Raw genomic sequence first — 21,165 nt, forward strand, 5'->3', positions numbered from 1 at the left:
TCGACACACGTCCGGTCGGTGACGCACTTCCGGTCGGATGATGCCCATCCGCTCTCCTGGGCGCGCCGTGGACGGTCCGAATCGGAGAGCTCGGGTTTCGCTGGAGCTTTTCTCCAGAGCCCAGCATGGCTTCCTCACGAGCTTCCTCCACGGTACAGAGCCCGGGATCTCAGCTCACTCTGGCAGGAAGCGCGAAGGGGGAAGGGGTCCTTGCGGGAAGGGGCCGTTAGGGAACGGGAGAAGGCGGTGGAGGGCTGAGGAGGAAGGCTGTGGGACTCAGTCGTGTCCTAGACAGCGGAGCACAGTTTTCCTGATCCCTAAGCGCTTTCGTGGACTATAGCTTATTTGCACGTTTCCTACTACATCCCCGAAGGGCAAACATCTCTTCCGACTGATCCAGTAACGGTGCTCAGAAATAGGGAAGTGTCTTGGCCAAGGTTTATGCCTTTGGCAGATCTCAGAATTTTAATGAGACCTCCTAACTCCTACTGCCCCACGTCTAGAAACGTTTGAAATATATACACTAGTAATCTTGTAACTTGTTCCTCTTTAGCACCGCGTTGGTTATTTCGTCTATCCTTGGTATTTCCCCAGTGATGAGCGGTAACCCTGGAAGCATTGTAAAACACGAGATTGCACACTTCCAACAGAATGAAGTACAGATTCCAGAGCAAACCTTTGATAGAAAAATACCCGAGAGAACCTCGCTAGTTTTATCAATCCTGTCAACCAAAGTGAGGGACTGAAACACCCTCCCCCTACCCTCATCTCCTCAAATCAATGAAGAACATCTTAAGCAGTGTCCAGTTTGTCCTTTCAATTACGGAGGAAGTAGGACTGAGAAACTCAGGGTGAGCTTCGTCCTCTGGGGAAGTCCGGTAAATTGTTAAGGTTAAGCCTTAGTTTAATTCAGATCTTTGATTTAGCAGGCAACCAAAACTAAAGCGCCTGATGACTTAGTTGCCCCGGTTGTGAAGAAGCCACACATCTATTATGGAAGTTTGGAAGAGAAGGAGAGGGAGCGTCTGGCCAAAGGAGAGTCTGGGATTTTGGGGAAAGAAGGACTTAAAGCAGGAATCGAAGCTGGAAATATAAATATAACCTCTGGTAAGATGCAAATTGTGAGCCCATCTTTACCTCTTGATGTAATGAATACCTTCCTAAACTTAAATATCACCAGTATTATAATGTCAAAAAATTTCAATTCTTGTGTTTTGTTTTTGTTTTTGTTTTTGAGGTAGAGTCTCATCCTGTCACCCAGGCTGGAGTACAGTGGCGCGATCTCGGCTCACTGCAACCTCCACCTCCCAGGTTCAAGCAGTTCTCCTGCCTCAGCCTCCTGAGTAGCTGGGATTACAGGCGTGCGCGACCACACCCAGCTAATTTTTGTATTTTTAGTAGAGATGGGGTTTCACCATGTTGCCCAGGCTGGTCCCAACTCCTGACCTCATGATCCACCCACCTCGGCCTCCCAAAGTGCTGGGATTACAGATGTGAGCAATCACACCTGGCGGAGATCTCTTTTTTTGTTATAAAAGTAATAGTGGCCAAGCCCAGTGGCTCACCTGTAATCCCAGCACTTTGGGAGGCTGAGAGGTGGGAGGATGGCTTGAGCCCAGGAATTTGAGACCAGCTTGGGCAAATAGTGATACCCCATCTCTGCAAAAAGTAGAAAATTAGCCAGGCATGACACGTGCGTGTATTCCCAGCTAATTGGGGTTCTAAGATGGGAGGTCGAGACTGCAGTGAGCCATGATTGTGCCACTGCACTTCAGCCTGAACAACACAGCAAGACCCTACTCAAAAAAAAAAAAAAAGTAATTGTTATTTTTCTTTTACTAGATCAAACAATGTATGAGTGTGTGAAGTAGAAAATCCTGTATTTTTTAATTAATTGGTTGTATATCTTCTGAGAATTTTAATACAGATATAAAAATAGGTAATTTTTTCCCTAAATGAAGACATGATATATATAAATTGTTGAATAACCTGCATTTTTCATTTTATATACCATTGAGGATATCTTTCCATGTCAGTAATGTGAGGTCCACTATATTTTTTAAATAAAATGATGCATATTTGTCATAAGAAATTCAGACAATACCAAAGTGCATAAAGTGAAGACTCCTGTGCAGTAGGGCATCAGTCAAGTTTCTCAGTGATCCTCTTACACATTTTCTTTTCTAAACACATGCACTATAGCCTAGTGACTTTTTAAACTTTTTTTTTTTTTTTTTGAGATGGAGTCTTGCTCTGTCACCCAGGCTGGAGTGCAGTGGCACAATCTTGGCTCACTGCAACCTCCGTCTCCGGGGTTCAAGCGATTCTCCTGTCTCAGCCTCCCCAGTAGCTGGGACTACAGGCACGTGCCACCATGCCCAGCTAACTTTTTGTATTTTTTTTTTTTTTTTGAGACGGAGTTTCGCTCTTGTTACCCAGGCTGGAGTGCAATGGCGCGATCTCGGCTCACCGCAACCTCCGCCTCCTGGGTTCAGGCAATTCTCCTGCCTCAGCCTCCTGAGTAGCTGAGATTACAGGCACGCGCCACCATGCCCAGCTAATTTTTTGTATTTTTAGTAGAGACGGGATTTCACCATGTTGACCAGGATGGTCTCGATCTCTTGACCTCATGATCCACCCGCCTCGGCCTCCCAAAGTGCTGGGATTACAGGCGTGAGCCACCGCGCCCAGCCCTTTTTGTATTTTTAGTAGAGACAAGGTTTCACTGTGTTAGCCAGGATGATCTCTATCTCCAGACCTCATGATCTACCCGCCTTAGCCTTCCAAAGTGCTGGGATTACAGGCATCAGCCACCGCACCTGGCCAACTTTTTTAACTTTTTATGTTGTTTTTAAACAGAACATCACCACTGTACCTCTCGTTTTTTATCACACTTGTATTTTGGTATGAGTTTCAAAAACTATTGCTAGATTATCCAGAAATCCTTATTGTTGTGAAACTCTCATTTTCAGTGTAATTATTTCCAGTTTCCTAGTTAATTATTTGTTAAGTATTCCTATACCAGGACTGCTTTAGAGAATAAATATTTTTGGCCACTGTTACAATAATGTTTCTATTACATCTTCTAGAAAGACAGCCTAGTTAACTCATTTGCAAAAGATGTTCTGTACTCTTACTTTCTGGTCTCAACCAAGGTGTGTGTTTATATAGGTGTAAAGTTAATAAATGAAACAAGAGGTGGCTTGAACCATTTTCCTCCCTTTTGAAGCTGTGTCATTTAGATTTAGGTGTTTGGCATAATTTAATAAACTGAAAAACAGTAAAGTATAAAATGTGTACTATATTAGACAATTACCTTTCCCTCAGGGCACACAAAGACTGCGGTTACTAGAAATTATTTCTTTCTCTATCAGAAGAAGATCTGCTGATGTTGCCTGTTTTCTTTTTAATAGGAGAAGTGTTTGAGATTGAAGAGCACATCAGTGAGCGACAGGCAGAAGTATTGGCTGAGTTTGAGAGAAGGAAGCGAGCCCGGCAGATCAATGTCTCCACAGATGACTCAGAGGTCAAGGCTTGCCTTAGAGCCTTGGGGGAGCCTATCACACTTTTTGGAGAGGGCCCTGCTGAAAGAAGAGAAAGGTACCCTTTCTAAATATTTACTTTTTTCTTTATTATAATCACAGGGTTCTAGTACAAATTTCGGTTGATCTTTCAGTTGAAACTTTAATAGAATGTCTCAAATCATGTTAACAATATCTTACTGTGTTTATATCAGTTAGCCCATAATCTGTCTTGGGCCGATTTTTACTCTACTGTTAATGTTTCTTTTTTTTTTTTTTTTTTTTTTTTTTTTTTGAGACGGAGTCTTGCTCTGTCACCCAGGCTGGAGTGCAATGGCATGATCTCAGCTCACTGCAACCTCCGCATCCCAGGTTCAAGCAATTCTCCTGCCTCAGCCTCCAGAGTGGCTGGGATTACAGGGACCTGCCACCACGCCTGGCTGATTTCTGTATTTTTAATAGAGACAGGGTATCACCATATTAAACTCCTAACCTCAAATGATTCACCCAACTTGGCCTCCCAGAGTGCTGGGATTACAAGTGTAAGCCACCACACCTGGCCAGTTTTTCTTTATAGACTGTGAAGAGCATGCTAACATGCTCCCTTGCCTCCCCTCCCCAGTGTGAGTTTTGAATTAGATAAACATTTGTTGTTGAGCTTTGAAAGTTTAGACATCAAATATATTCATATCAGTGACATAAAACAATGATAAATGTTTTTTGGATTTTATTGAATCGGGGTACCGTTCTCGGATAATGCCCTCTTGGGATCTTAAGGTTGCAAAGTCATTTAGTTGTGATCTAGTCATATACAATTATGAGGAGCCCCTCTGATATCTCTGTCCACTCCCTCATCTCTCCTTCATCATCCAGCTTATTAGAAGGGTTTTTTGTATTACTCTCTTGAGGTCCTTACCCTTATTTACTCTTCAACCTGCTGCAAACTGACAGACCCCTACCACATTAAAATTGCTCTTTGTTAAGGTCACCAACCCATGTTTACTAAGAATAGCCCTAGTATACTGCCAGCCACTCCCTCCTTGAAATAATCCCTTTCTTTCACTCCTAAGACCAAATCCTCTCGATTTTCTTCTTCTCTCACTAGCTAATTCTTCTCACTTACCTTCTAAATCTCTTTTTCTCTGCCTACCGTTTACAGTCTGCCTTCTCCTCCTCTTGCCCTTGGTGATCAGATCTACTTCCTTGGCATCGTTCACTGTGTGTGTTCTGATGATTCCCAAATCTATCATAGCTCAGGTATCCCACAGGTACTTCAAACTTGAGACATGTGAATTGAAATATTTCCCCGCCTCTCTCCTATTCTCATACAGTTCTTAGTTAAAAACCCACCTAGCCTCCTTTTTAATACATCAGCAAAATCTAGTCTATTCTACTTGCAAGATATACCTCCAATCTATCCTCTTTGTGATATCTTTACTGCTTTCAAATCTGTTCTGTTGTGATAGCCCCAGACATTGTGTTAATTGCTTGCTTAAAATCCTAGATTGTCTTCTCATCCTTGTAGTAAATACTCTTATCATGGTCTGTAAGGTCTCAGCCTTACCTGTACCACCCTTCCCCAATTTACTGGAATATCCACATTGGTCCTTCCAGAATATGCTAGCTCTTTTTATGTCTTTCCACATAATTGGTCTCTCTTTGTTGCTCTCTCTTGCGTTTTAGAGCCGCCCTCCCCCCCCTTTTTTTTTTCTGTGACAGAGTCTTACTCTGTCACCCATGCCTGGAGTAGCCTGATCTCGACTCACTGCACCTTCTGCCTCCCAGATACAAACCATTCTCCTGCCTCAGCCTCCCAAGTAGCTGGGACTACAGGCATGTGCCACCATGCCCAGCTATTTTTAGTAGAGACAGGGTTTCACTGTATTGGCCAGGCTGGTCTTGAACTCCTGACCGCAAGTGATCTGACCACCTCGGCCTCCCAGAGTGCTGGGATTACAGGCATGAGCCACCGCACCTGGCCTTTGTTCTTCTTTTTTTAACCTAGATCCTTGTCAAACTTTATTCTTTTGTTTCAGCATAAATGCCATCTATTCAAAGAAGCCTTTTGTCACACCTAACGCCCTCAGTTCTCTGTCATAGTATGTTATTGGCCTTTTCAAAGGGTATGGTTTTTTATTGTTTAATAAATGAGAGTAAATAAGAGGCTATTTTTTCCACCAGCAAAGTCTATCTTATTCATTATTATGTTCCTTAAATGGATCCTTTGAGTCATTACTGCTACTGTCTGAATTTCAGTCCACTATTGTGACATACGGAGTTGCTACAACAGTACTGTCTGATTTTCCTGCCTTCCTGCCTTTATTCTTCCCTTTTAATTCATTCTCTGTACGTTTTCAGGGATCTTTCTCACCCGTAAATGCTCCTGAACACGGCATTAGCAATTCTTTTTTTTTTTTTTTTTTTTTTTGACGTGGAGTCTTGCTCCGTTACCAGGCTGGAACACAGTAGTGCAATCTCGACTCACTGCAACCTTTATCTCCCAGATTCAAGCAATTCTCCTGCCTTAGCCTCCCGAGTAACTGGGACTAAAGTGTGTACCACCACACCCAGCTAGTTTTTGTATTTTTAGTAGAGATGGGGTTTCACCATGTTGGCCAGGATAGTCTTGATCTCTTGACCTCGTGATTCACCTGCCTCAGCCTCCCAGAGTGCTAGGATTACAGGGGCATTAGCAATTCTTTGTGACCTGGCCCCTCCTCACATTTGCAGCCCTATTCTTCACCAGCCCTCTTCTACCTTCCACACTCCAGCCAAACTGAATTATTTGTGACTGCAAGCCCAACATGTTTTACTTACCTCCAGACCTTACTTGATTAAAGAATCAGCATTCCTGGTATAACCATCTGACTTTTTCTGGTTCTTGACCTGATTAATTGAGGACTCAATTTAGATATTATCTTTTTTTAGTGAAGCCTTCCCTGATCCTCTAAGCCTAGTTAGATGACCCTTCTATAGTACCCTCTAGCACACTGTGCTTACTGCTGTCCTGATAGGTAACATAATGTACTATAGTTTGCCAATACTCTGTCTTTTCCCCAGGACTAAGCTACCTGAAATCCAGAACTGATTCTTAGTCATCACTGTACAGTTAGCACCTGAGTCAATATCCGGTACATTGTGGCACTGAGTGAAAGTTGGCAGTCTTCACAGACCAAGTGGTAGCAGTGTAGGGGCTGGTTGACTCTAAACTGAATAGAGTAATTGCTTATAGTTGGATTTTGGGAATTTCCAAATAGAGACCACTGAAAGAAATCTCACTGGGATTTTAGGTGTCCCCACTTGACTCTTAAAGAAGGTTTCTGGAGGGCCTGGCATAGTGGGTAGTGCACGTAATCCCAGCACTTGGGAGGCTGAGGCAGAAGGATCGCTTGAGCCCAGAAGTTCAAGACTTGCCTGGATAACATAGCAAGACCTTGTCTCCATAGATAAATTTAAAAATTAGTCAGATATAGCAGTGTACCTGTACTCCCAGCCACTCCGGAGGCTGGGGCAGGAGGATCGCTTGAGCCCAGGAGGTCAAGGCTGCAGTGAGCCATGATCGTGCCACTGCACTCTAGCCTGGGCAACAAGACCCCATCTCTTAAAAAGAAAAAAAAGAAAAAAGGTTGCTAGGTGATTTGAATGGTGAGAGAATAGTAGAGGCTTGTTCCCATCTTAGATGTGCGTTTTTACAGTCTTATCTCAACCATGTTTAAATTCTGATCTTTTTTTTTTTTTTCTTTAACAGGTTAAGAAATATCCTCTCAGTCGTCGGTACTGATGCCTTAAAAAAGACCAAAAAGGATGATGAGAAATCTAAGAAGTCCAAAGAAGAGGTAGAACATGTCTTTAACTTCACAGTGTAAACGTGAAGAAAATGAGGGGATAGGTTTCTCGTTTTCTGCTTTCAGTGGTTTGGTCTGCTAAGATGATGGGGGGAAATGTCTTTGAAGGCTGTACCATTCAAGAATAATTGCTGAGTAGTTTTGGTTCCTTTGTAAGTATAAGTGGAGCTAAGGGAGTTTTCCAGTCAGGAAAGATTCATAGTATTCCTGGTATAACCATCTAATTACATATCATAGAAAAATATATAGTAGAAAGCTATATGCCTGACATCATCCTATTACCTAATAAATTCACCTCCTTTCTGGACAGTTAAAATAGAGAAATGACAGTTATGAGAGGAGTAGAATGCTTCAGACTTGACCTTTCTGCTCTTAATTTGCCTTTCAGTATCAGCAAACCTGGTATCATGAAGGACCAAACAGCTTGAAGGTGGCGAGACTATGGATTGCCAATTATTCACTGCCCAGGTAAGGAGAGCTTCCAGTGGAAGAAGGAAGCGTATTTTTTGTGTGTGTTTCCTCTCAGGAACTGAGTGCTTGATGGTGACTGGGGTTGTTAAGTGAAATTGAGGGGTTAGAGATACATGTGGGCCCTTGTTTACAACCCTCTTGCTCCTGGTGTTGATTTTCCTGTGTCACAGGGCAATGAAACGCTTGGAAGAGGCCCGACTCCATAAGGAGATTCCTGAGACAACGAGGACCTCTCAGATGCAGGAGTTGCACAAGTCTCTCCGGGTAAGATGCTCTCAGTGATTGTCCTACGTCTTAAAGATTCTTAATGTTTGATTTTTCTGCTTTGGCCCACCTCTGGGAAGGTAGAGGCGGCCAGAGTGATTCCTCCCTGCTTGAGTTGAGCTGTTGCGACATGGAAGGAGTCATCAGTTAGCGTGGCAGGAGCTTACTATGCTTTGTACTCAGCAGAGGCCAATGGTTCTGTTCCTTAATTCTCCCTGTTAATATGTCAAAGTTTTAGATTTCTCTGGCGTTTTCTGTTTATATTTAACTGACTCAGAAGTTGTGACTGTAGAAAACAACTGGACACAGTGGCTTATGCCTGTAATCCCAGCATTTTGTGAGGCAGAGGCAGGCAGATGACTTGAGCTCAGGAGTTTGAGAACAGCCTGGTGAACATGGTGAAACCCTGTCTCTACTAAAAGTACAAAAATTTGCCAGGTGTGGCATGTGCTTATAATCCCAGGTACCTGGGAGGCTGAGACAGGAGGATCACTTGAACCCGGGAGGTGGAGGTTGCAGTGAGCCAAGATCGTGCCACTACACTCTACCCTGGGCGACAGAGCAAGACTCTGTCTGGCAAAAAAAAAAAAAAGGACTGTAGAAAACAGCCCAGAGTTTCAGATAACTTCATTTATCAATGTACGTGTCTTCTAACAGCAACAACAAAACCACAGAAGAATCTTGGGATGGGTTAAAACCAAAAAGTTGCTTTGTTCTTTTTATGGTGGAAAAACTAAGGAACTCTTAGATTAACCTATTAATGACCACCGTGTGTGCTTTTTTTTTCTTTTTAAGTCTTTGAATAATTTTTGCAGTCAGATTGGGGATGATCGCCCTATCTCCTACTGTCACTTTAGTCCCAATTCCAAGATGCTGGCTACAGCTTGTTGGTAAGTTTCATTTTGCAATGACACTTTTTCCTAAATGGGGAACAGGCTCAGGAAAAAAATCAGTGTTTGTCTTAGACATCTATTTCTACATTCTCTTTCTTTCCTTCTCATGATCACACCAAACTACAGATGCCAGCGCTCTACCTGTTGTATAATACAATGTAGCCTTTGTTCAGCTCTTCTCACTATTCACCAGTGACCCCAGAGATCCATTACACAGAGCACTCTGTCACATTCTTGACACTAGTGTTTTGGAGCAGGTCAAGTAGTGAGTTTATGGACCACCTAGCATCCATAACTCAGTCTAGGTTTTCTTATTCAGTTATGTGACCTCACTAAGATACTTAATCCCTGTAAGCTTCAGTGTCCTTATCTGTAAAGTGGGACGAGGTAGTGTTTGTAAAGCATTTTGCCTTGACAGTGCCTGGTATGTAGTAAGGACTCATTAAACATTAATTATTGGTTTATCTTTGTTTTAATTTTTTTTATCACCACATATGCAGAACACTCTTAGGATATGGTAACTTTGTTGTTTTGTTTGAGTTTGTTTTTTGTGGGATATGGCTATCTAATGAGAAAGGAAACTTTGAGCATTGAATGCAGAGGAGCTAGTTGACTAGGCAGACCTTGAGACTGCTTCAGGAGAAAACCAAGGGACTGCACAAATCAGTCCACTCACCACCCTTATCACCTTAACTATAAAGGGTAAACGATCCTTCCTGCCGTAGCTGCTTCACAGATCTGTTAGAAAGATCATTTGAGGTAATAGATATAAAAGTAATTTGTTGAAAAATTTCCAAAATAAGAAGTCTCTTAAAAAGTGTAAGGCCAGCCAGGCACGGTGGCTCACGCTTGTAGTCCCAGCACTGTGGAAGGCCAAAGCGGAAGGATCACTTGAGCCCAGGAGTTTGAGACCAGCCTGGGCAACGTAGTGAGACCCTGTCTCTACAAAAAAAAATTTTTTAAATATATTTAATTTTAAAAATATTAGCTACTCAGGAGGCTGGGGTGATAGAACTACTTGAGCCTGGGAGGTTGAGGCTGCTGTGAGCTGTTAATCACACCACTGCACCCCAGCCTAGGTGACAGAGTGACACCCTTTCTCAAAAAAAAATTTAGTACTTTGTAATCAGCAAAATACTATTCATATTAAGGATGGTATCACTATTAATATTATTGGATCGTTTAATTTGCCACACCTTCCCTCAAAAATGGATCCAAAAGTTAAGGAGAATGACAACCTGTGCAGGGTTAATTATAGTCCAGTAAAAGCCTCTGGTTGCATGCAGGCTGGAGGTGGCTTTTTGTTCTATAACCTTCCAACTATAAGGCTTTTGTTTTTTGGTCAGCCATTGTAAAGTTGATTGGGGGTGAGAAGAGATTGTCCTTTAGTAATGTTACCAAGGTACCTTTTCCTTCCCAGACCAATCCTGGCTGAGATGCTTTCCTTTGTATTTGATAGGAGTGGGCTTTGCAAGCTCTGGTCTGTTCCTGACTGCAACCTCCTTCACACTCTTCGAGGTAAGTTAGAGTCTTATCTAAATTCTCAGTCTTTTTCCCAGTGTGAACTCAGAGAAGCCGTAAACTCTGCTTGACGCTTAGACCCTGTACACACAGCATTAATTCTTGATTTAATTTGGCTTGGTTTTCTCTGGCTGCAAGACTGGACTATCACAACTTTATACATGTTCACTTTTCTCTTGTGTCCAGTCACACTCTGGCATTTTGTCATCTCTAAACCAAAAAACACAACGGGTTTTTCTTTTTAACAAAATATACTTTAAATATTAGCTGGAATTAAAATAGTTCATGTTTTAGTAGTTGAATAGTCACTTTAATACTCTGTATGTCCACATGTTCCCTAGTATATACTTAACTGTGATGTTCATTATAGTCTGTATTTGTACACAGGTTATAAAGAGGCAGAAACCTTATAACTTTCATCTCTTACACTCCTTTAGGACATAACACAAATGTAGGAGCAATTGTATTCCATCCCAAATCTACTGTCTCCTTGGACCAAAAAGATGTCAACCTGGCTTCCTGTGCAGCTGATGGCTCTGTGAAGCTTTGGAGTCTCGACAGGTGAATATCACTGTTCTGTGGTACATACTGCCTTCACTAAAGTAGACATTTAATTGGTTGGCCCTCAGGACCTCAGGTTAAAAATCTGGCATTTAGGCCAGGCAGGGTGGGCACACCTGTAAGGCTGAGGCAGGAGAATTGCTTAAACCCAAGAGGCGGAGGTTGCAGTGAGCCAAGATTGTATCACTGCATTCCAGCTTGGGTGACAGAGCAAGACTCCATCTTGAAAGAAAAAAAATCTGGCATTTAACCCCGAAGGTGGTCTAAGAATCAAGGTAACTTAGTGTGTAAATGAAATAAGGGAAAGATTTCATTCTTAGGCCTTTTCTTACTAGAGGAGTTATGTCAGTTTTTTCTTATCTGTTAACTTTGGATCTTGATTTTTGCCTGTAGCCTAGTGACCACTATTTCCTAGCTCCATTTATTTCAGAAAGACCAAGCCCACTTCCTACATGATAGATTAACAATGAACTAAAGATGATATTCTTGGCAGTTCATTGGTTCTTAGCAAACAGCCATAGGGGAGAGGAAAGTGGGGTTCTGTGTAGCAGTATTGCCAAGGAAATGACATCTCCTCCCAATAGCATCATCCTTTACCTAGAGTATATTTTCCAGCTACAACAGGTTTTTAAAATGTGTTTATATGATTTTTTCCAAAAAAAACTTTGGAAGCACCCTGTTGACCAAAAGACATCTGAATTTAATTGCTTAGTTTTCTTTCTTTGGGAAAGCATATGAAGGTTTTTACTCGAGAATTTTTATAAGAACTAATTATTGTTTTTACTCTTTGCCAGACAGGGTCTCACTTATGAGCACAGCGAGTTTTAATTGGCTTTGGTAATACTTAGTAATATTTATTCCCCTAGGGCTTTGACTTGTTCTGTGTATGCACATTGACAGAGTTCCCTTTTTAATTGCCCTCCTTAGAGATCGTGTTTATTTCCTTTTGTTGATGTTTCAGATCTTTTTGTGGTTGCTAGGTAGCAGAATTTAATGGCCACCAAAAGGAGACTAAGCCTCATCTCTGTTTAGGAGTTTCTTTTTCCATTTGGGTCTTGGAACAGGCCTAAATCTGAAAAAGTTTTATATGTAATCCATTTGTACCAAAACTATGTGATTTCTGTGTCCTTTTATCCCCCAAAGCATGTTGTCTTTCTAGAATCCAGGTACTCCTTTGGGTGCAGAGTGACTATTTTGCTTATTGTGTCAAAGTATACAAGTATAGTTACAATTTAGCCTCTCAAGTTGTACAGAATGAGTATATCTGCACAAAAGCTAATATTTCATGAATATTTTATATCTGTAAAATTGTTTATATGTTTGATTTCTTTTCAGTGATGAGCCAGTGGCAGATATAGAAGGCCATACAGTGCGTGTGGCCCGGGTGATGTGGCATCCATCAGGACGTTTCCTGGGTACCACCTGGTGAGCCATCCTGTTATTTTTTTATCCCTACAGGCCTGTGGCATCTTGTTAACCCTTTATGGCTATCTGCCAGGTAAATGTTTAGAGCAGAGATTTTCAAGTAGAATTTTCTTGGGCTGCAGGGAACCAGAATCAGAGAATGTTTAATATAGTGAGGGATAAGTATATTTGCCATTTTTTTTTTTTTTTTTGAGACAGGGTCTCGCTCTGTCACCCAGGCTGTAGTGAAATGGCATGATGTCAGCTCATTGTAACCTCCTCTTCCCAGGTTCAAGTGATTCTTCTGCCTCAGCCTCCTGAGTAGCTGGAACTACAGGCATGTGACACCACATCCGGCTAATTTTTTATTTTTAGTAGAGACGGTGTTTCACCATGTTGCCTAGGCTGGTTTCGAACTCCTGACCTCAGGTGATCTGCCCACCTTGGCCTCCCAAAGTGCTGGGATTACAGGTGTGAGCCACCACGCCTGGCTGTATTTGCCTTTAAATTACAATTAATCTGAAATTTCAGAGTTACAAATTGCCAGAAAACAAGGATTTTCACTCTTGACCACTGCTACAGGTATACAAGTCTCCCTTCCTGGTTCTGTAAATTCAAGGAGGCTAGAATCTGTTAGGAAACTTTTCCGTTAAGCTATAATTTATATACAGTGGAATGGATTTATTTTAAGTGTACAGTGATAGCAGTCTTTACAAATGCATACCGTTCCTGTGACCCAAACCCCTGTCAATGTAGTGAACGGTTCCATCACCCCAGAAAGGTCCCTCATGCCCTTTTCCAGCCAACTCCCACTTCCAAAGCAACCCCTGATCTGATTTCTATCACCATAAATTAATGATGCCTATTCATCCTGTATGAATTCATCTTGGCAGGCTTTTACTCAACATAACATTTTTAAGAGGCATTCGTGTTGCGTGTATCAGTAATTCCTTTTTATTGCTGGGGGTTATTATTTGTGTGACTGTACCATAGTTTATCCATTCTCCTGTTGATGGACACTTGGGCTGTTTCCAGGTTTGGGCCAGTCAGAATGCAGCTGCTATAAATATTCTTGTACCAGGTCTTTTGCGGACATGAGAACAATTGCTGGGTCACAAGGTAGAGTTGTTAGGTGTATATTTAACTTCTTCTAAACTCCCCACCAGTTTTCCAAAACAGTTACACCATTTTACCTTCCCAGAATTCTGGTTATTTCACATCCCTGTTAACATTTGGTGTTGTCAGTCTTACCATTTTGCCCAATCTAGCAAGTGTGTAGTGATATCCCATGGTGTTCATTCTTATGACCCTGATCACTGTTGCTGTTGAGTACTTTGTCATATGCTTTGCCTGGTTTTTTTAAATTGAGTTTGTCTCTTTTGTCTTTATCTCCATGTGCACAGTCAATTCTGCCACTGTGTATTGAAGAGACTTTCCTTTGTCTGTTGGAGTTGTTTTAATACCCTTATTGAAAATCATCTGACCATTCATGTGTGGGTTATAAGTGATTTGTGTATCCCCAACATCCAATTAAGGGCCTAGTAAGTGTATAAATGCTTGATGAATGAAAAAACATAACAGTGGAGGACGAAAGAAGGCAACAGAGTCTTTTCTGGACCATTCTTGGGGAATCCGGTTATTAAAATAGCCACTAGGTTGTGCATGGTGGCTCATACCTGTAATCCCAGCACTTTGGAAGGCCAAAGTGGGCAGATCATCTGAGCTCAGGAGTTCGAGACCAGCCTGGCCAACATGGTGAAACTCCATTTCTACAAAAAACACAAAAATTAGCCAGGCATTATGGTGCACACCTATAGTCCCAGCTACTCAGGAGGCTGAGGCAGGAGAATGGCTTGAACCCGGGAGGTGGAGGTTGCAGTGAGCCGAGATTGCACCACTGCGCTCCAGCCTGGGTGATGGAGTGAGACTCTGTCTCAAAAAAAATAGGCATTAGAGGTTTACAGCTATTCCATGGTTCTCAGCACCTAAGACAGATAAGCTTAGTTGTTAAGTTATTGTTTATGTCAGAAAGGAGCTTCCTGTTAATACGTTTCTATGAATGGTTTCAGAAGCATTAATAACTTAAGGTATGATGACTTATAATACCTTGTGTGTTGTAGAAACTGAATAAATACCAGCTGGTTGATTGTTAGTGTGATTTCATTTTAGCTATGACCGTTCATGGCGCTTATGGGATTTGGAGGCTCAAGAGGAGATCCTGCACCAGGAAGGCCACAGCATGGGTGTGTATGACATTGCCTTCCATCAAGATGGCTCTTTGGCTGGCACTGGGTAAGGCTTCTCCCATATAGCCAGGGGCAACTCAGTACTCTCACCTCTGTGTATGCCTGCTTCCGCAGAGAACTGGATTCACAGTGTTCATTTATAAATTATTTTATCAGGGGACTGGATGCATTTGGTCGAGTTTGGGACCTACGCACAGGACGTTGCATCATGTTCTTAGAAGGCCACCTGAAAGAAATCTATGGAATAAATTTCTCCCCCAATGGGTAAAATAAACACAGTAAATGAGGGGTGAAAAGGGGTTCTTGGTCAGAAAGTACTCTACTTCTAACTTCAGTACTGCATCCGATCCACAGCTATCACATTGCAACCGGCAGTGGTGACAACACCTGCAAAGTGTGGGACCTGCGACAGCGGCGTTGCGTCTACACCATCCCTGCTCATCAGAACTTAGTGACTGGTGTCAAGTTTGAGCGTAAGCTTTCCTCCTGGTTTTAGGTCTGCATGACACAGACAAGCAGGATGTGTTTCTCTGGAATGCAGGCCAGGCTTTAGCTTAACTGAGAAGTAGAACAGGAGAGAATTTGACCAGTGTTAAAGGAACAAATTCTAATTTCCTTCCCCCTGCCATGGCTTAGATCTGTGGGGAAGCATGCCGTGAGTGCTTTGCTTCATTCTTTCCTCTATGGATGTTCTGAGCACTGAGTCCTTAATATTATTCTGAACAGATCCTCTGTCAGGGAACGCGCCAAAAGACCTTAGTGTTATTTGATCCCTTAAGTCCACCTGGGGTTATCTCCTTTACCTGGAGGCCTTGTAGGAAGATAGCATCAGTGTTGAATTTTTTCTGAATGTAGAAATAAGTTTTCTTTAAATAGTATGTTTTTGCAGACATTTGTGATTTTGTTGTCTTCTGCTCTTTTGAATAAAGTCTTCAAGCAATTCCCCTTTTCTTCTGTAGCTATCCATGGGAACTTCTTGCTTACCGGTGCCTATGACAACACAGCCAAGATCTGGACGCACCCAGGCTGGTCCCCGCTGAAGACTCTGGCTGGCCACGAAGGCAAAGTGATGGGCCTAGATATTTCTTCCGATGGGCAGCTCATAGCCACTTGCTCATATGACAGGACCTTCAAGCTGTGGATGGCTGAATAGACAAGACAATGGAAAAAGGACTTGAACCTCAAGCGCTCTCTAATGAGCTATTTCCTCAAAAGAAACGAATTGAAGTGTTTAGTTATATCATGTTTTCTGCCAATTACCATGTGTTGTAGACCCTCTGTAGAATTGGATTTCCATGTCAGCCCCCACTCCAGGCAGGCAGCCCAGTCCCTAGGTGATGGTGAACCCCTCTCATGGTTGAAAATTTATTTCTCCTTTTTATGCCCTGCCACAAACTGTGTAGACATTGTTTTCATTTATCTTTTGTTTGGCCGGGCATGGTGGCTCACGCCTGTAATCCTTGTACTTTGGGAGGCCAAGGCAAGCAGACTACTTGAGGTCAGGAGTTCAAGACTAGCCTGGGCAACATAGCAAAATGCCATCTCTACAAAAAAATTAAAAAATCAACCAGGCGCGGTGTCTTGTGCCTGTGGTCCCAGCTACTCGGGGGACCGTGGTGGGAGGATCACTTAAGCCTGGGAGACAGAGGTTGCAGTGAGGTGAGATCATGCCATTGCACTGTAGCCTTCGTGACAGAGTGAGACCCCGTCTCTTAAAAAAAAAACAAACTTTGTTTGAATGGCCTATAGGCCTCCCCACAGCACTCAGGATTGTGACTGACTCTGCATTTTTAATTCTTGAAACTTGGTTTTCCATAACATGGTGCATGCTTCAGGACTGCATGTGACCCAGAGAGCAAGGTAGCTGAACTAGATAGAGCCTGGAAGCCCTCGGTAAAGAGGCCCTCTCACCACTCTTTGGTTAAACGGTGCGTAACAGCGAGCACTTTTCCTTTCCTTGGAGAATGGGAGGCGAAGCAGTAGACTGCAGCTACCCCGACGGTTATGCAGCGAAGAAGACTGACCTCTTCCTGTGGTGTTTGCTTGGAATGCTGACTGCATCAGGAAACTGAACTGAACATTTCCTTTGTCAGAAAATATCTTTTACTTTACTTTGAAGTTTGGCAACCTTCATGTTAACGTTGAAGCAAAACCATTGTGTCAGGATTCAAACAAACGTTTAGAAAGCAAACATGATGTCTCTCTTGTACAACCTGCTTTCCGTTGGGTATTTAAAGGATGTACTTCCACATTTGCTACAGTAAGATCCTGTTACAAAAACTACCCTATACATAATTATTTTCTATAGTTAAAGCATTTTCTGAATCCTAACCCTTGGTCTATAGAGGTCTCCTTTTTCTGGTCTGGGATATAATGGATCTCAAATATGGATTACTTCGATTTCTGTCTCCTTAATAAGCACCTTGTTACCAATTTTTTTTAAATAGAGGGCTGTTTACATTTTGGGCCAGACTATCAGCCAGGTGTGGACTCAATTATAATTCTAATTTGTCATGCACCTCTTTTCACCTCAGCTGAACTCTCTGTATAACCTCTGAACTCTCAAATTGCACAGTAAATTCACAAAAAATACAGGAATTTGGAAGAAGTTGTCTATGGAGGAGAGTTAAAGAAGGGCTTCTCGGCCAGGCCTGGTGGCTCACGCCTGTAATCAATCCCAGCACTGGGAGGCCGAGGCAGGCAGATCACGTGAGGTCAGGAGTTTGACACCAGCCTGGCTAACATGGTGAAACCCCAATTCTACTAGAAATACAAAAAAATAGGGCATGGTGGCATGCACCTGTAATCCCAGCTACTTGGGAGGCTGAAGCAGGAGAATTGCTTAAACCCTGAGAGGTGGAGGTTGTGGTGAGCTGAAATGGCGCCGTTATACTGCAGCTTGGGCAACAAGAGTGAAACTCCATCTCGGACAAAAAAAAAAGGGGGGCTTCTTTGCTCTTTTCCTTGAATGTTTAAAACCCTTTTCAGGCCGGGTATGGTGGCTTACACATACAATCCCAGCACTTTGGGAGGCCAAGGTGGGTGGATCACCGAAGGTCAGGAGTTTGAGACCAGCCTGGCCAACACAGTGAAACCCTCTCTCCACAAAAATTAGCCAGGCATGATGGTGGGTACCTGTAACCCCAGCTACTCAGGAGCCTGAGGCAGAAGAATGCTTGAACCTGGGAGGCAGAGGTTGCAGTGAGTCAAGATCATGTCACTGCACTCCAGCCTGGGTGACAGAGCGAGACTCCATCTCAAAAAATCCCTTTTCATTTGCTGTTGCAGAGAGGTTGAGAATGGCTTTGGTCAGCTCAATTCTGTAGACTATAAATGTGATATATAGCCAAAACGACTGGTTTGCTTTGTTTCGTTTTGAGACAGTCTTGCTCCGTCGCCCAGGCTGGAGTGCAGTAATACAAGCACAACTTACCACAGGCTTGACCTGTGCTCAAGTGATTCTCCTGCCTCATCCCCTCATCTTCCTGCATGACTGGGATCGCAGGAGGATGCCGCCGTGCCTGGCTTTTTTGATTTTTTGTAGAGACAGTATTTCACTTTGTTGCCCAGGCTGGTCTCAAATTCCTGGGCTCATGCGATCCTTCTGCCTTGGCCTCCCAAAGTGCTGGGATTACAGGCATGAGCTGCTGCGCCTGACCTAAACATAGTTTTTAATCTGATTTCAATTATAACCAAATAGTTGCATTTCCTATGTAGTTGTTAAGCTTCCAAATTCTCAGGTCTACACTGTGTTGGTTAACTTTATTGTTTAAGTATTAATGAATTCTATTTCATAGATTTCCATGAAGAGAAATTTCTTTCTTTACCTTCTTTGTAGTATGTGTAAAATAATGAAGAACACTGGCGTATTAGCATGCAATTTGGATATAATGTGCCAACAAAGATTTTTAGTTTCTCAGGTTTAAATTTTACTATTAGTTCCCTTTGACTTCTTTTTGTTTTTTGGTTGTTCCAAGAGGTAGCAGTTGAGTGAAAACATTTCATCTAAGCCTTTGACAGAACAAACACCTTGTGGAATATCCATTTCTTCACAGGAATTAAAACATCATTGTAAGAAAGTGGTTAAGAAGCACAAAGCCAGGCATGGTAGTTGTGAAAATGGCAAGATAAACATCATAGCCACCATTTCACAGGATACTTAGTCCCTACCTAGACTGTGTACTAAGCACATTCAGATATTTAATACCCACAATCTTTTGAGTTTATTACTCCCTTTTTACAGACAAAACTGAGGCTCCAAGAAACACTTGCTCAGGTTTACCCAGCCAGCATGAGATGGAGCCTGAATTTGAAGCGTCATCTGACCATTGGGGATGCTATGAAGGTTTCACTGGTTCCCCACACTGGCCAGACAAAAGGACCAGTGCAGCCAGGACGGCCTGTTTTCTATGCGATGTCAGCTTTTTAAGGACTCTCCACTTTGTATAATGCCCACCTACCTTTTTATTTTTTAAGAGATGGGATCTCAAACTTCTAGGCTCAAACGATTGTCCTGCCTCTGCCTCCTGAGTAGCTGAGACTGCAGGCATGGGCCACTGTGCCCAGCTTGTATACTGCCCTTTGACAAGTCACCATCTCTGAGCTCATGCCCAGTGGAGTTAAAGCAACTTCCCCATGTCTTCCCAAATGGGTGAGGAGCCTATTGTTATCAACAAGATAACTATTTGCATTTGTGGATAGATGATCGTTCATCCTGTGGAACTGTGGCAACATAAGCATCGCAGCAGGTGTTAATATCCCAGACCTCTGAGCCCTAAAATGTGAGCAGCGCAATTCACCTCCTCCACTGAGTGCAAAAGATGTTCTCGTGCATTTCCAGATACATTCCAGGAGGATGGGACTGCCCCAAGGCGAGAGCTACTGAATCTGAAAATAGGAGACACTATAACGTTCAGCCAGCCCTCCATCTGTATCAGCAGGTTCCACATCAGGGATTCAGCCAACCATGGGTCAGAAATACACTACTGAACATAGACTTTTTTTTCTTATTATCCCCTAACAATACAGCACAGCCACTTTACATAGCATTCACATTGTATTAGGTATTGCAAGTAATCAACAGATGAATTAAAGTATACAGGAGGGTGTGTGTGTAGGTTATATGCAAACACTACATCATTTTGTATCAGGGACTTGAACATCCTCAGATTTAGTTACGTTTAGGAGATCCTGGAACCATTTCCCCCTGAATGTCAAGGGACGACTGTATAGCCTCACCTATCGAAAAAAAATAACCATCAAACTTACGTCTTATTTGGGTGATGTATGAATCACTCCAAGGATGTAAGTTCTTTTTTGACTGAAAAGACTCTACTACCCACTGGCTGGGTGACGTTGAACAAGGTAGCTAAACTCATGGAGCCTCAGTTTCATCCAACAATGGGAATTAAGCTTGCTGAGATTAATAATTAAGCTTGCTGAGATTAATAATTAAGCTTGCTGAGATCGGTAGGCCCTAGTGCGGAGGCAAGTGTTCCTTCCTGGGCTTTCCTCAGCATCTCCTGTCCGGAGCTGCCCTCACCTGTCCACTTAGCTCAGAGGACATGGTGAGATTATGGCCTAATTTACCTGCCACAAGTTTAAGGAGCAAAGCTGTGTAAAGCAATGAAGTCAGTGGGGAAAGGTGGTGGAGTCCCAGCTTTAGTGTCATTATCTTTGATGGCGCAAATGGAGAGACAGTTGCTAGTCCCCTGAGTGGGCAGTTTTCCAACTTTGTAATGGATAATTTTTCTTCATATTGGAGCTTAAACCCATTTGTTTTTTTCTAAATGTGAAATATACGTCTTGAATATTTTGGAGTATTTTGTACATTATACCCGCTGAGGGGAATCTGACATTATTTGGAGCAAATCAACCAACTCAAGTTCTGGCCTCTCAAAGCTTATTCCACATATATTAAAAAAAAAAAACCCAACTTCAAAAGTTATCCTTATATATTTATGATGGTATCTTTTTTGTGTGATGATATCTTTTTTTTTTTGAGTGCAGTGGTGCTGCAACCTCCGTCTCCTGGGTTCAAGGAATTCTCCTGCCTCAACCTCCCCAGCAGCTGGGATTACAGGTGTGTGCCACCATGCCCAGGTAATTTTTTGTATTTTTAGTAGAAACGGGTTTTCACCATGTTGGCCAGGCTGGTCTCAAACTCCTGACCTCAAATGATCTGCCCCCCTTGGCCTCCCAAAGTGCTGGGATTACAGGCCTGAGCCACCGCGGCCGGCCTGTGATGGTATCTTAACCACTGTAAAATTGTTTCAGAGCCTTGAGCCACCAGCCAAGGTTAAAACTGGGGAAACAGAAATCAGGGTTTTAGACACTGCAAGGTTGCAACTTATTAAGCAACAGCATGAACCCCCAAATTCTGTCTGATTGGTTCCTGGCTTCTATCACGTAAAGTGAAAGCCAAGGTTCCCCCCGCTGC

General features: G+C 42.7%; 1 protein-coding gene across 3 annotated transcripts; it reads left to right on the plus strand.

Moving 5' to 3' along the window:
* On the plus strand, nt 1–17,057 carry PRPF4 (pre-mRNA processing factor 4). 3 transcript variants are annotated; one of them, XM_032240395.1, is made up of 14 exons: nt 1–152; nt 930–1,107; nt 3,414–3,600; nt 7,270–7,357; nt 7,755–7,834; nt 8,008–8,101; nt 8,897–8,991; nt 10,454–10,512; nt 10,953–11,076; nt 12,412–12,501; nt 14,650–14,772; nt 14,883–14,990; nt 15,081–15,199; nt 15,686–17,057. In XM_032240395.1, exons 1-14 carry the CDS (start codon nt 126–128, stop codon nt 15,877–15,879), a joined length of 1,566 nt encoding a protein of 521 aa, XP_032096286.1. In that variant the 5' UTR covers nt 1–125; the 3' UTR covers nt 15,880–17,057. The 3 variants fall into 3 exon arrangements, with proteins under 3 accessions (XP_032096286.1, XP_032096285.1, XP_032096287.1); XM_032240394.1 differs by having other exon boundaries at nt 16–152; nt 927–1,107; XM_032240396.1 differs by lacking the exons at nt 1–152; nt 930–1,107; nt 3,414–3,600; ... (1 more) ...; nt 7,755–7,834; nt 8,008–8,101 and having other exon boundaries at nt 8,896–8,991; nt 10,415–10,512.
* The last annotated feature ends 4,108 nt before the right edge of the window (nt 17,058–21,165 follow it).

Source organism: Sapajus apella, unplaced genomic scaffold (assembly GCF_009761245.1).
Source record: "Sapajus apella isolate SASKATOON/1434 unplaced genomic scaffold, GSC_monkey_1.0 scaffold46, whole genome shotgun sequence".
Taxonomy (NCBI): domain Eukaryota; kingdom Metazoa; phylum Chordata; class Mammalia; order Primates; family Cebidae; genus Sapajus; species Sapajus apella.

Excerpts from the sequence above, each read along its gene's own strand:
- PRPF4 (XM_032240394.1), top strand. The coding sequence starts at position 126 with ATGGCTTCCTCACGAGCTTCCTCCACG. Across the intron at positions 7,835-8,007 it reads GCCAATTATTCACTGCCCAG|GGCAATGAAACGCTTGGAAG; the intron begins GTAAGGAGAGCT and ends CCTGTGTCACAG. Across the intron at positions 14,991-15,080 it reads ATAAATTTCTCCCCCAATGG|CTATCACATTGCAACCGGCA; the intron begins GTAAAATAAACA and ends TCCGATCCACAG.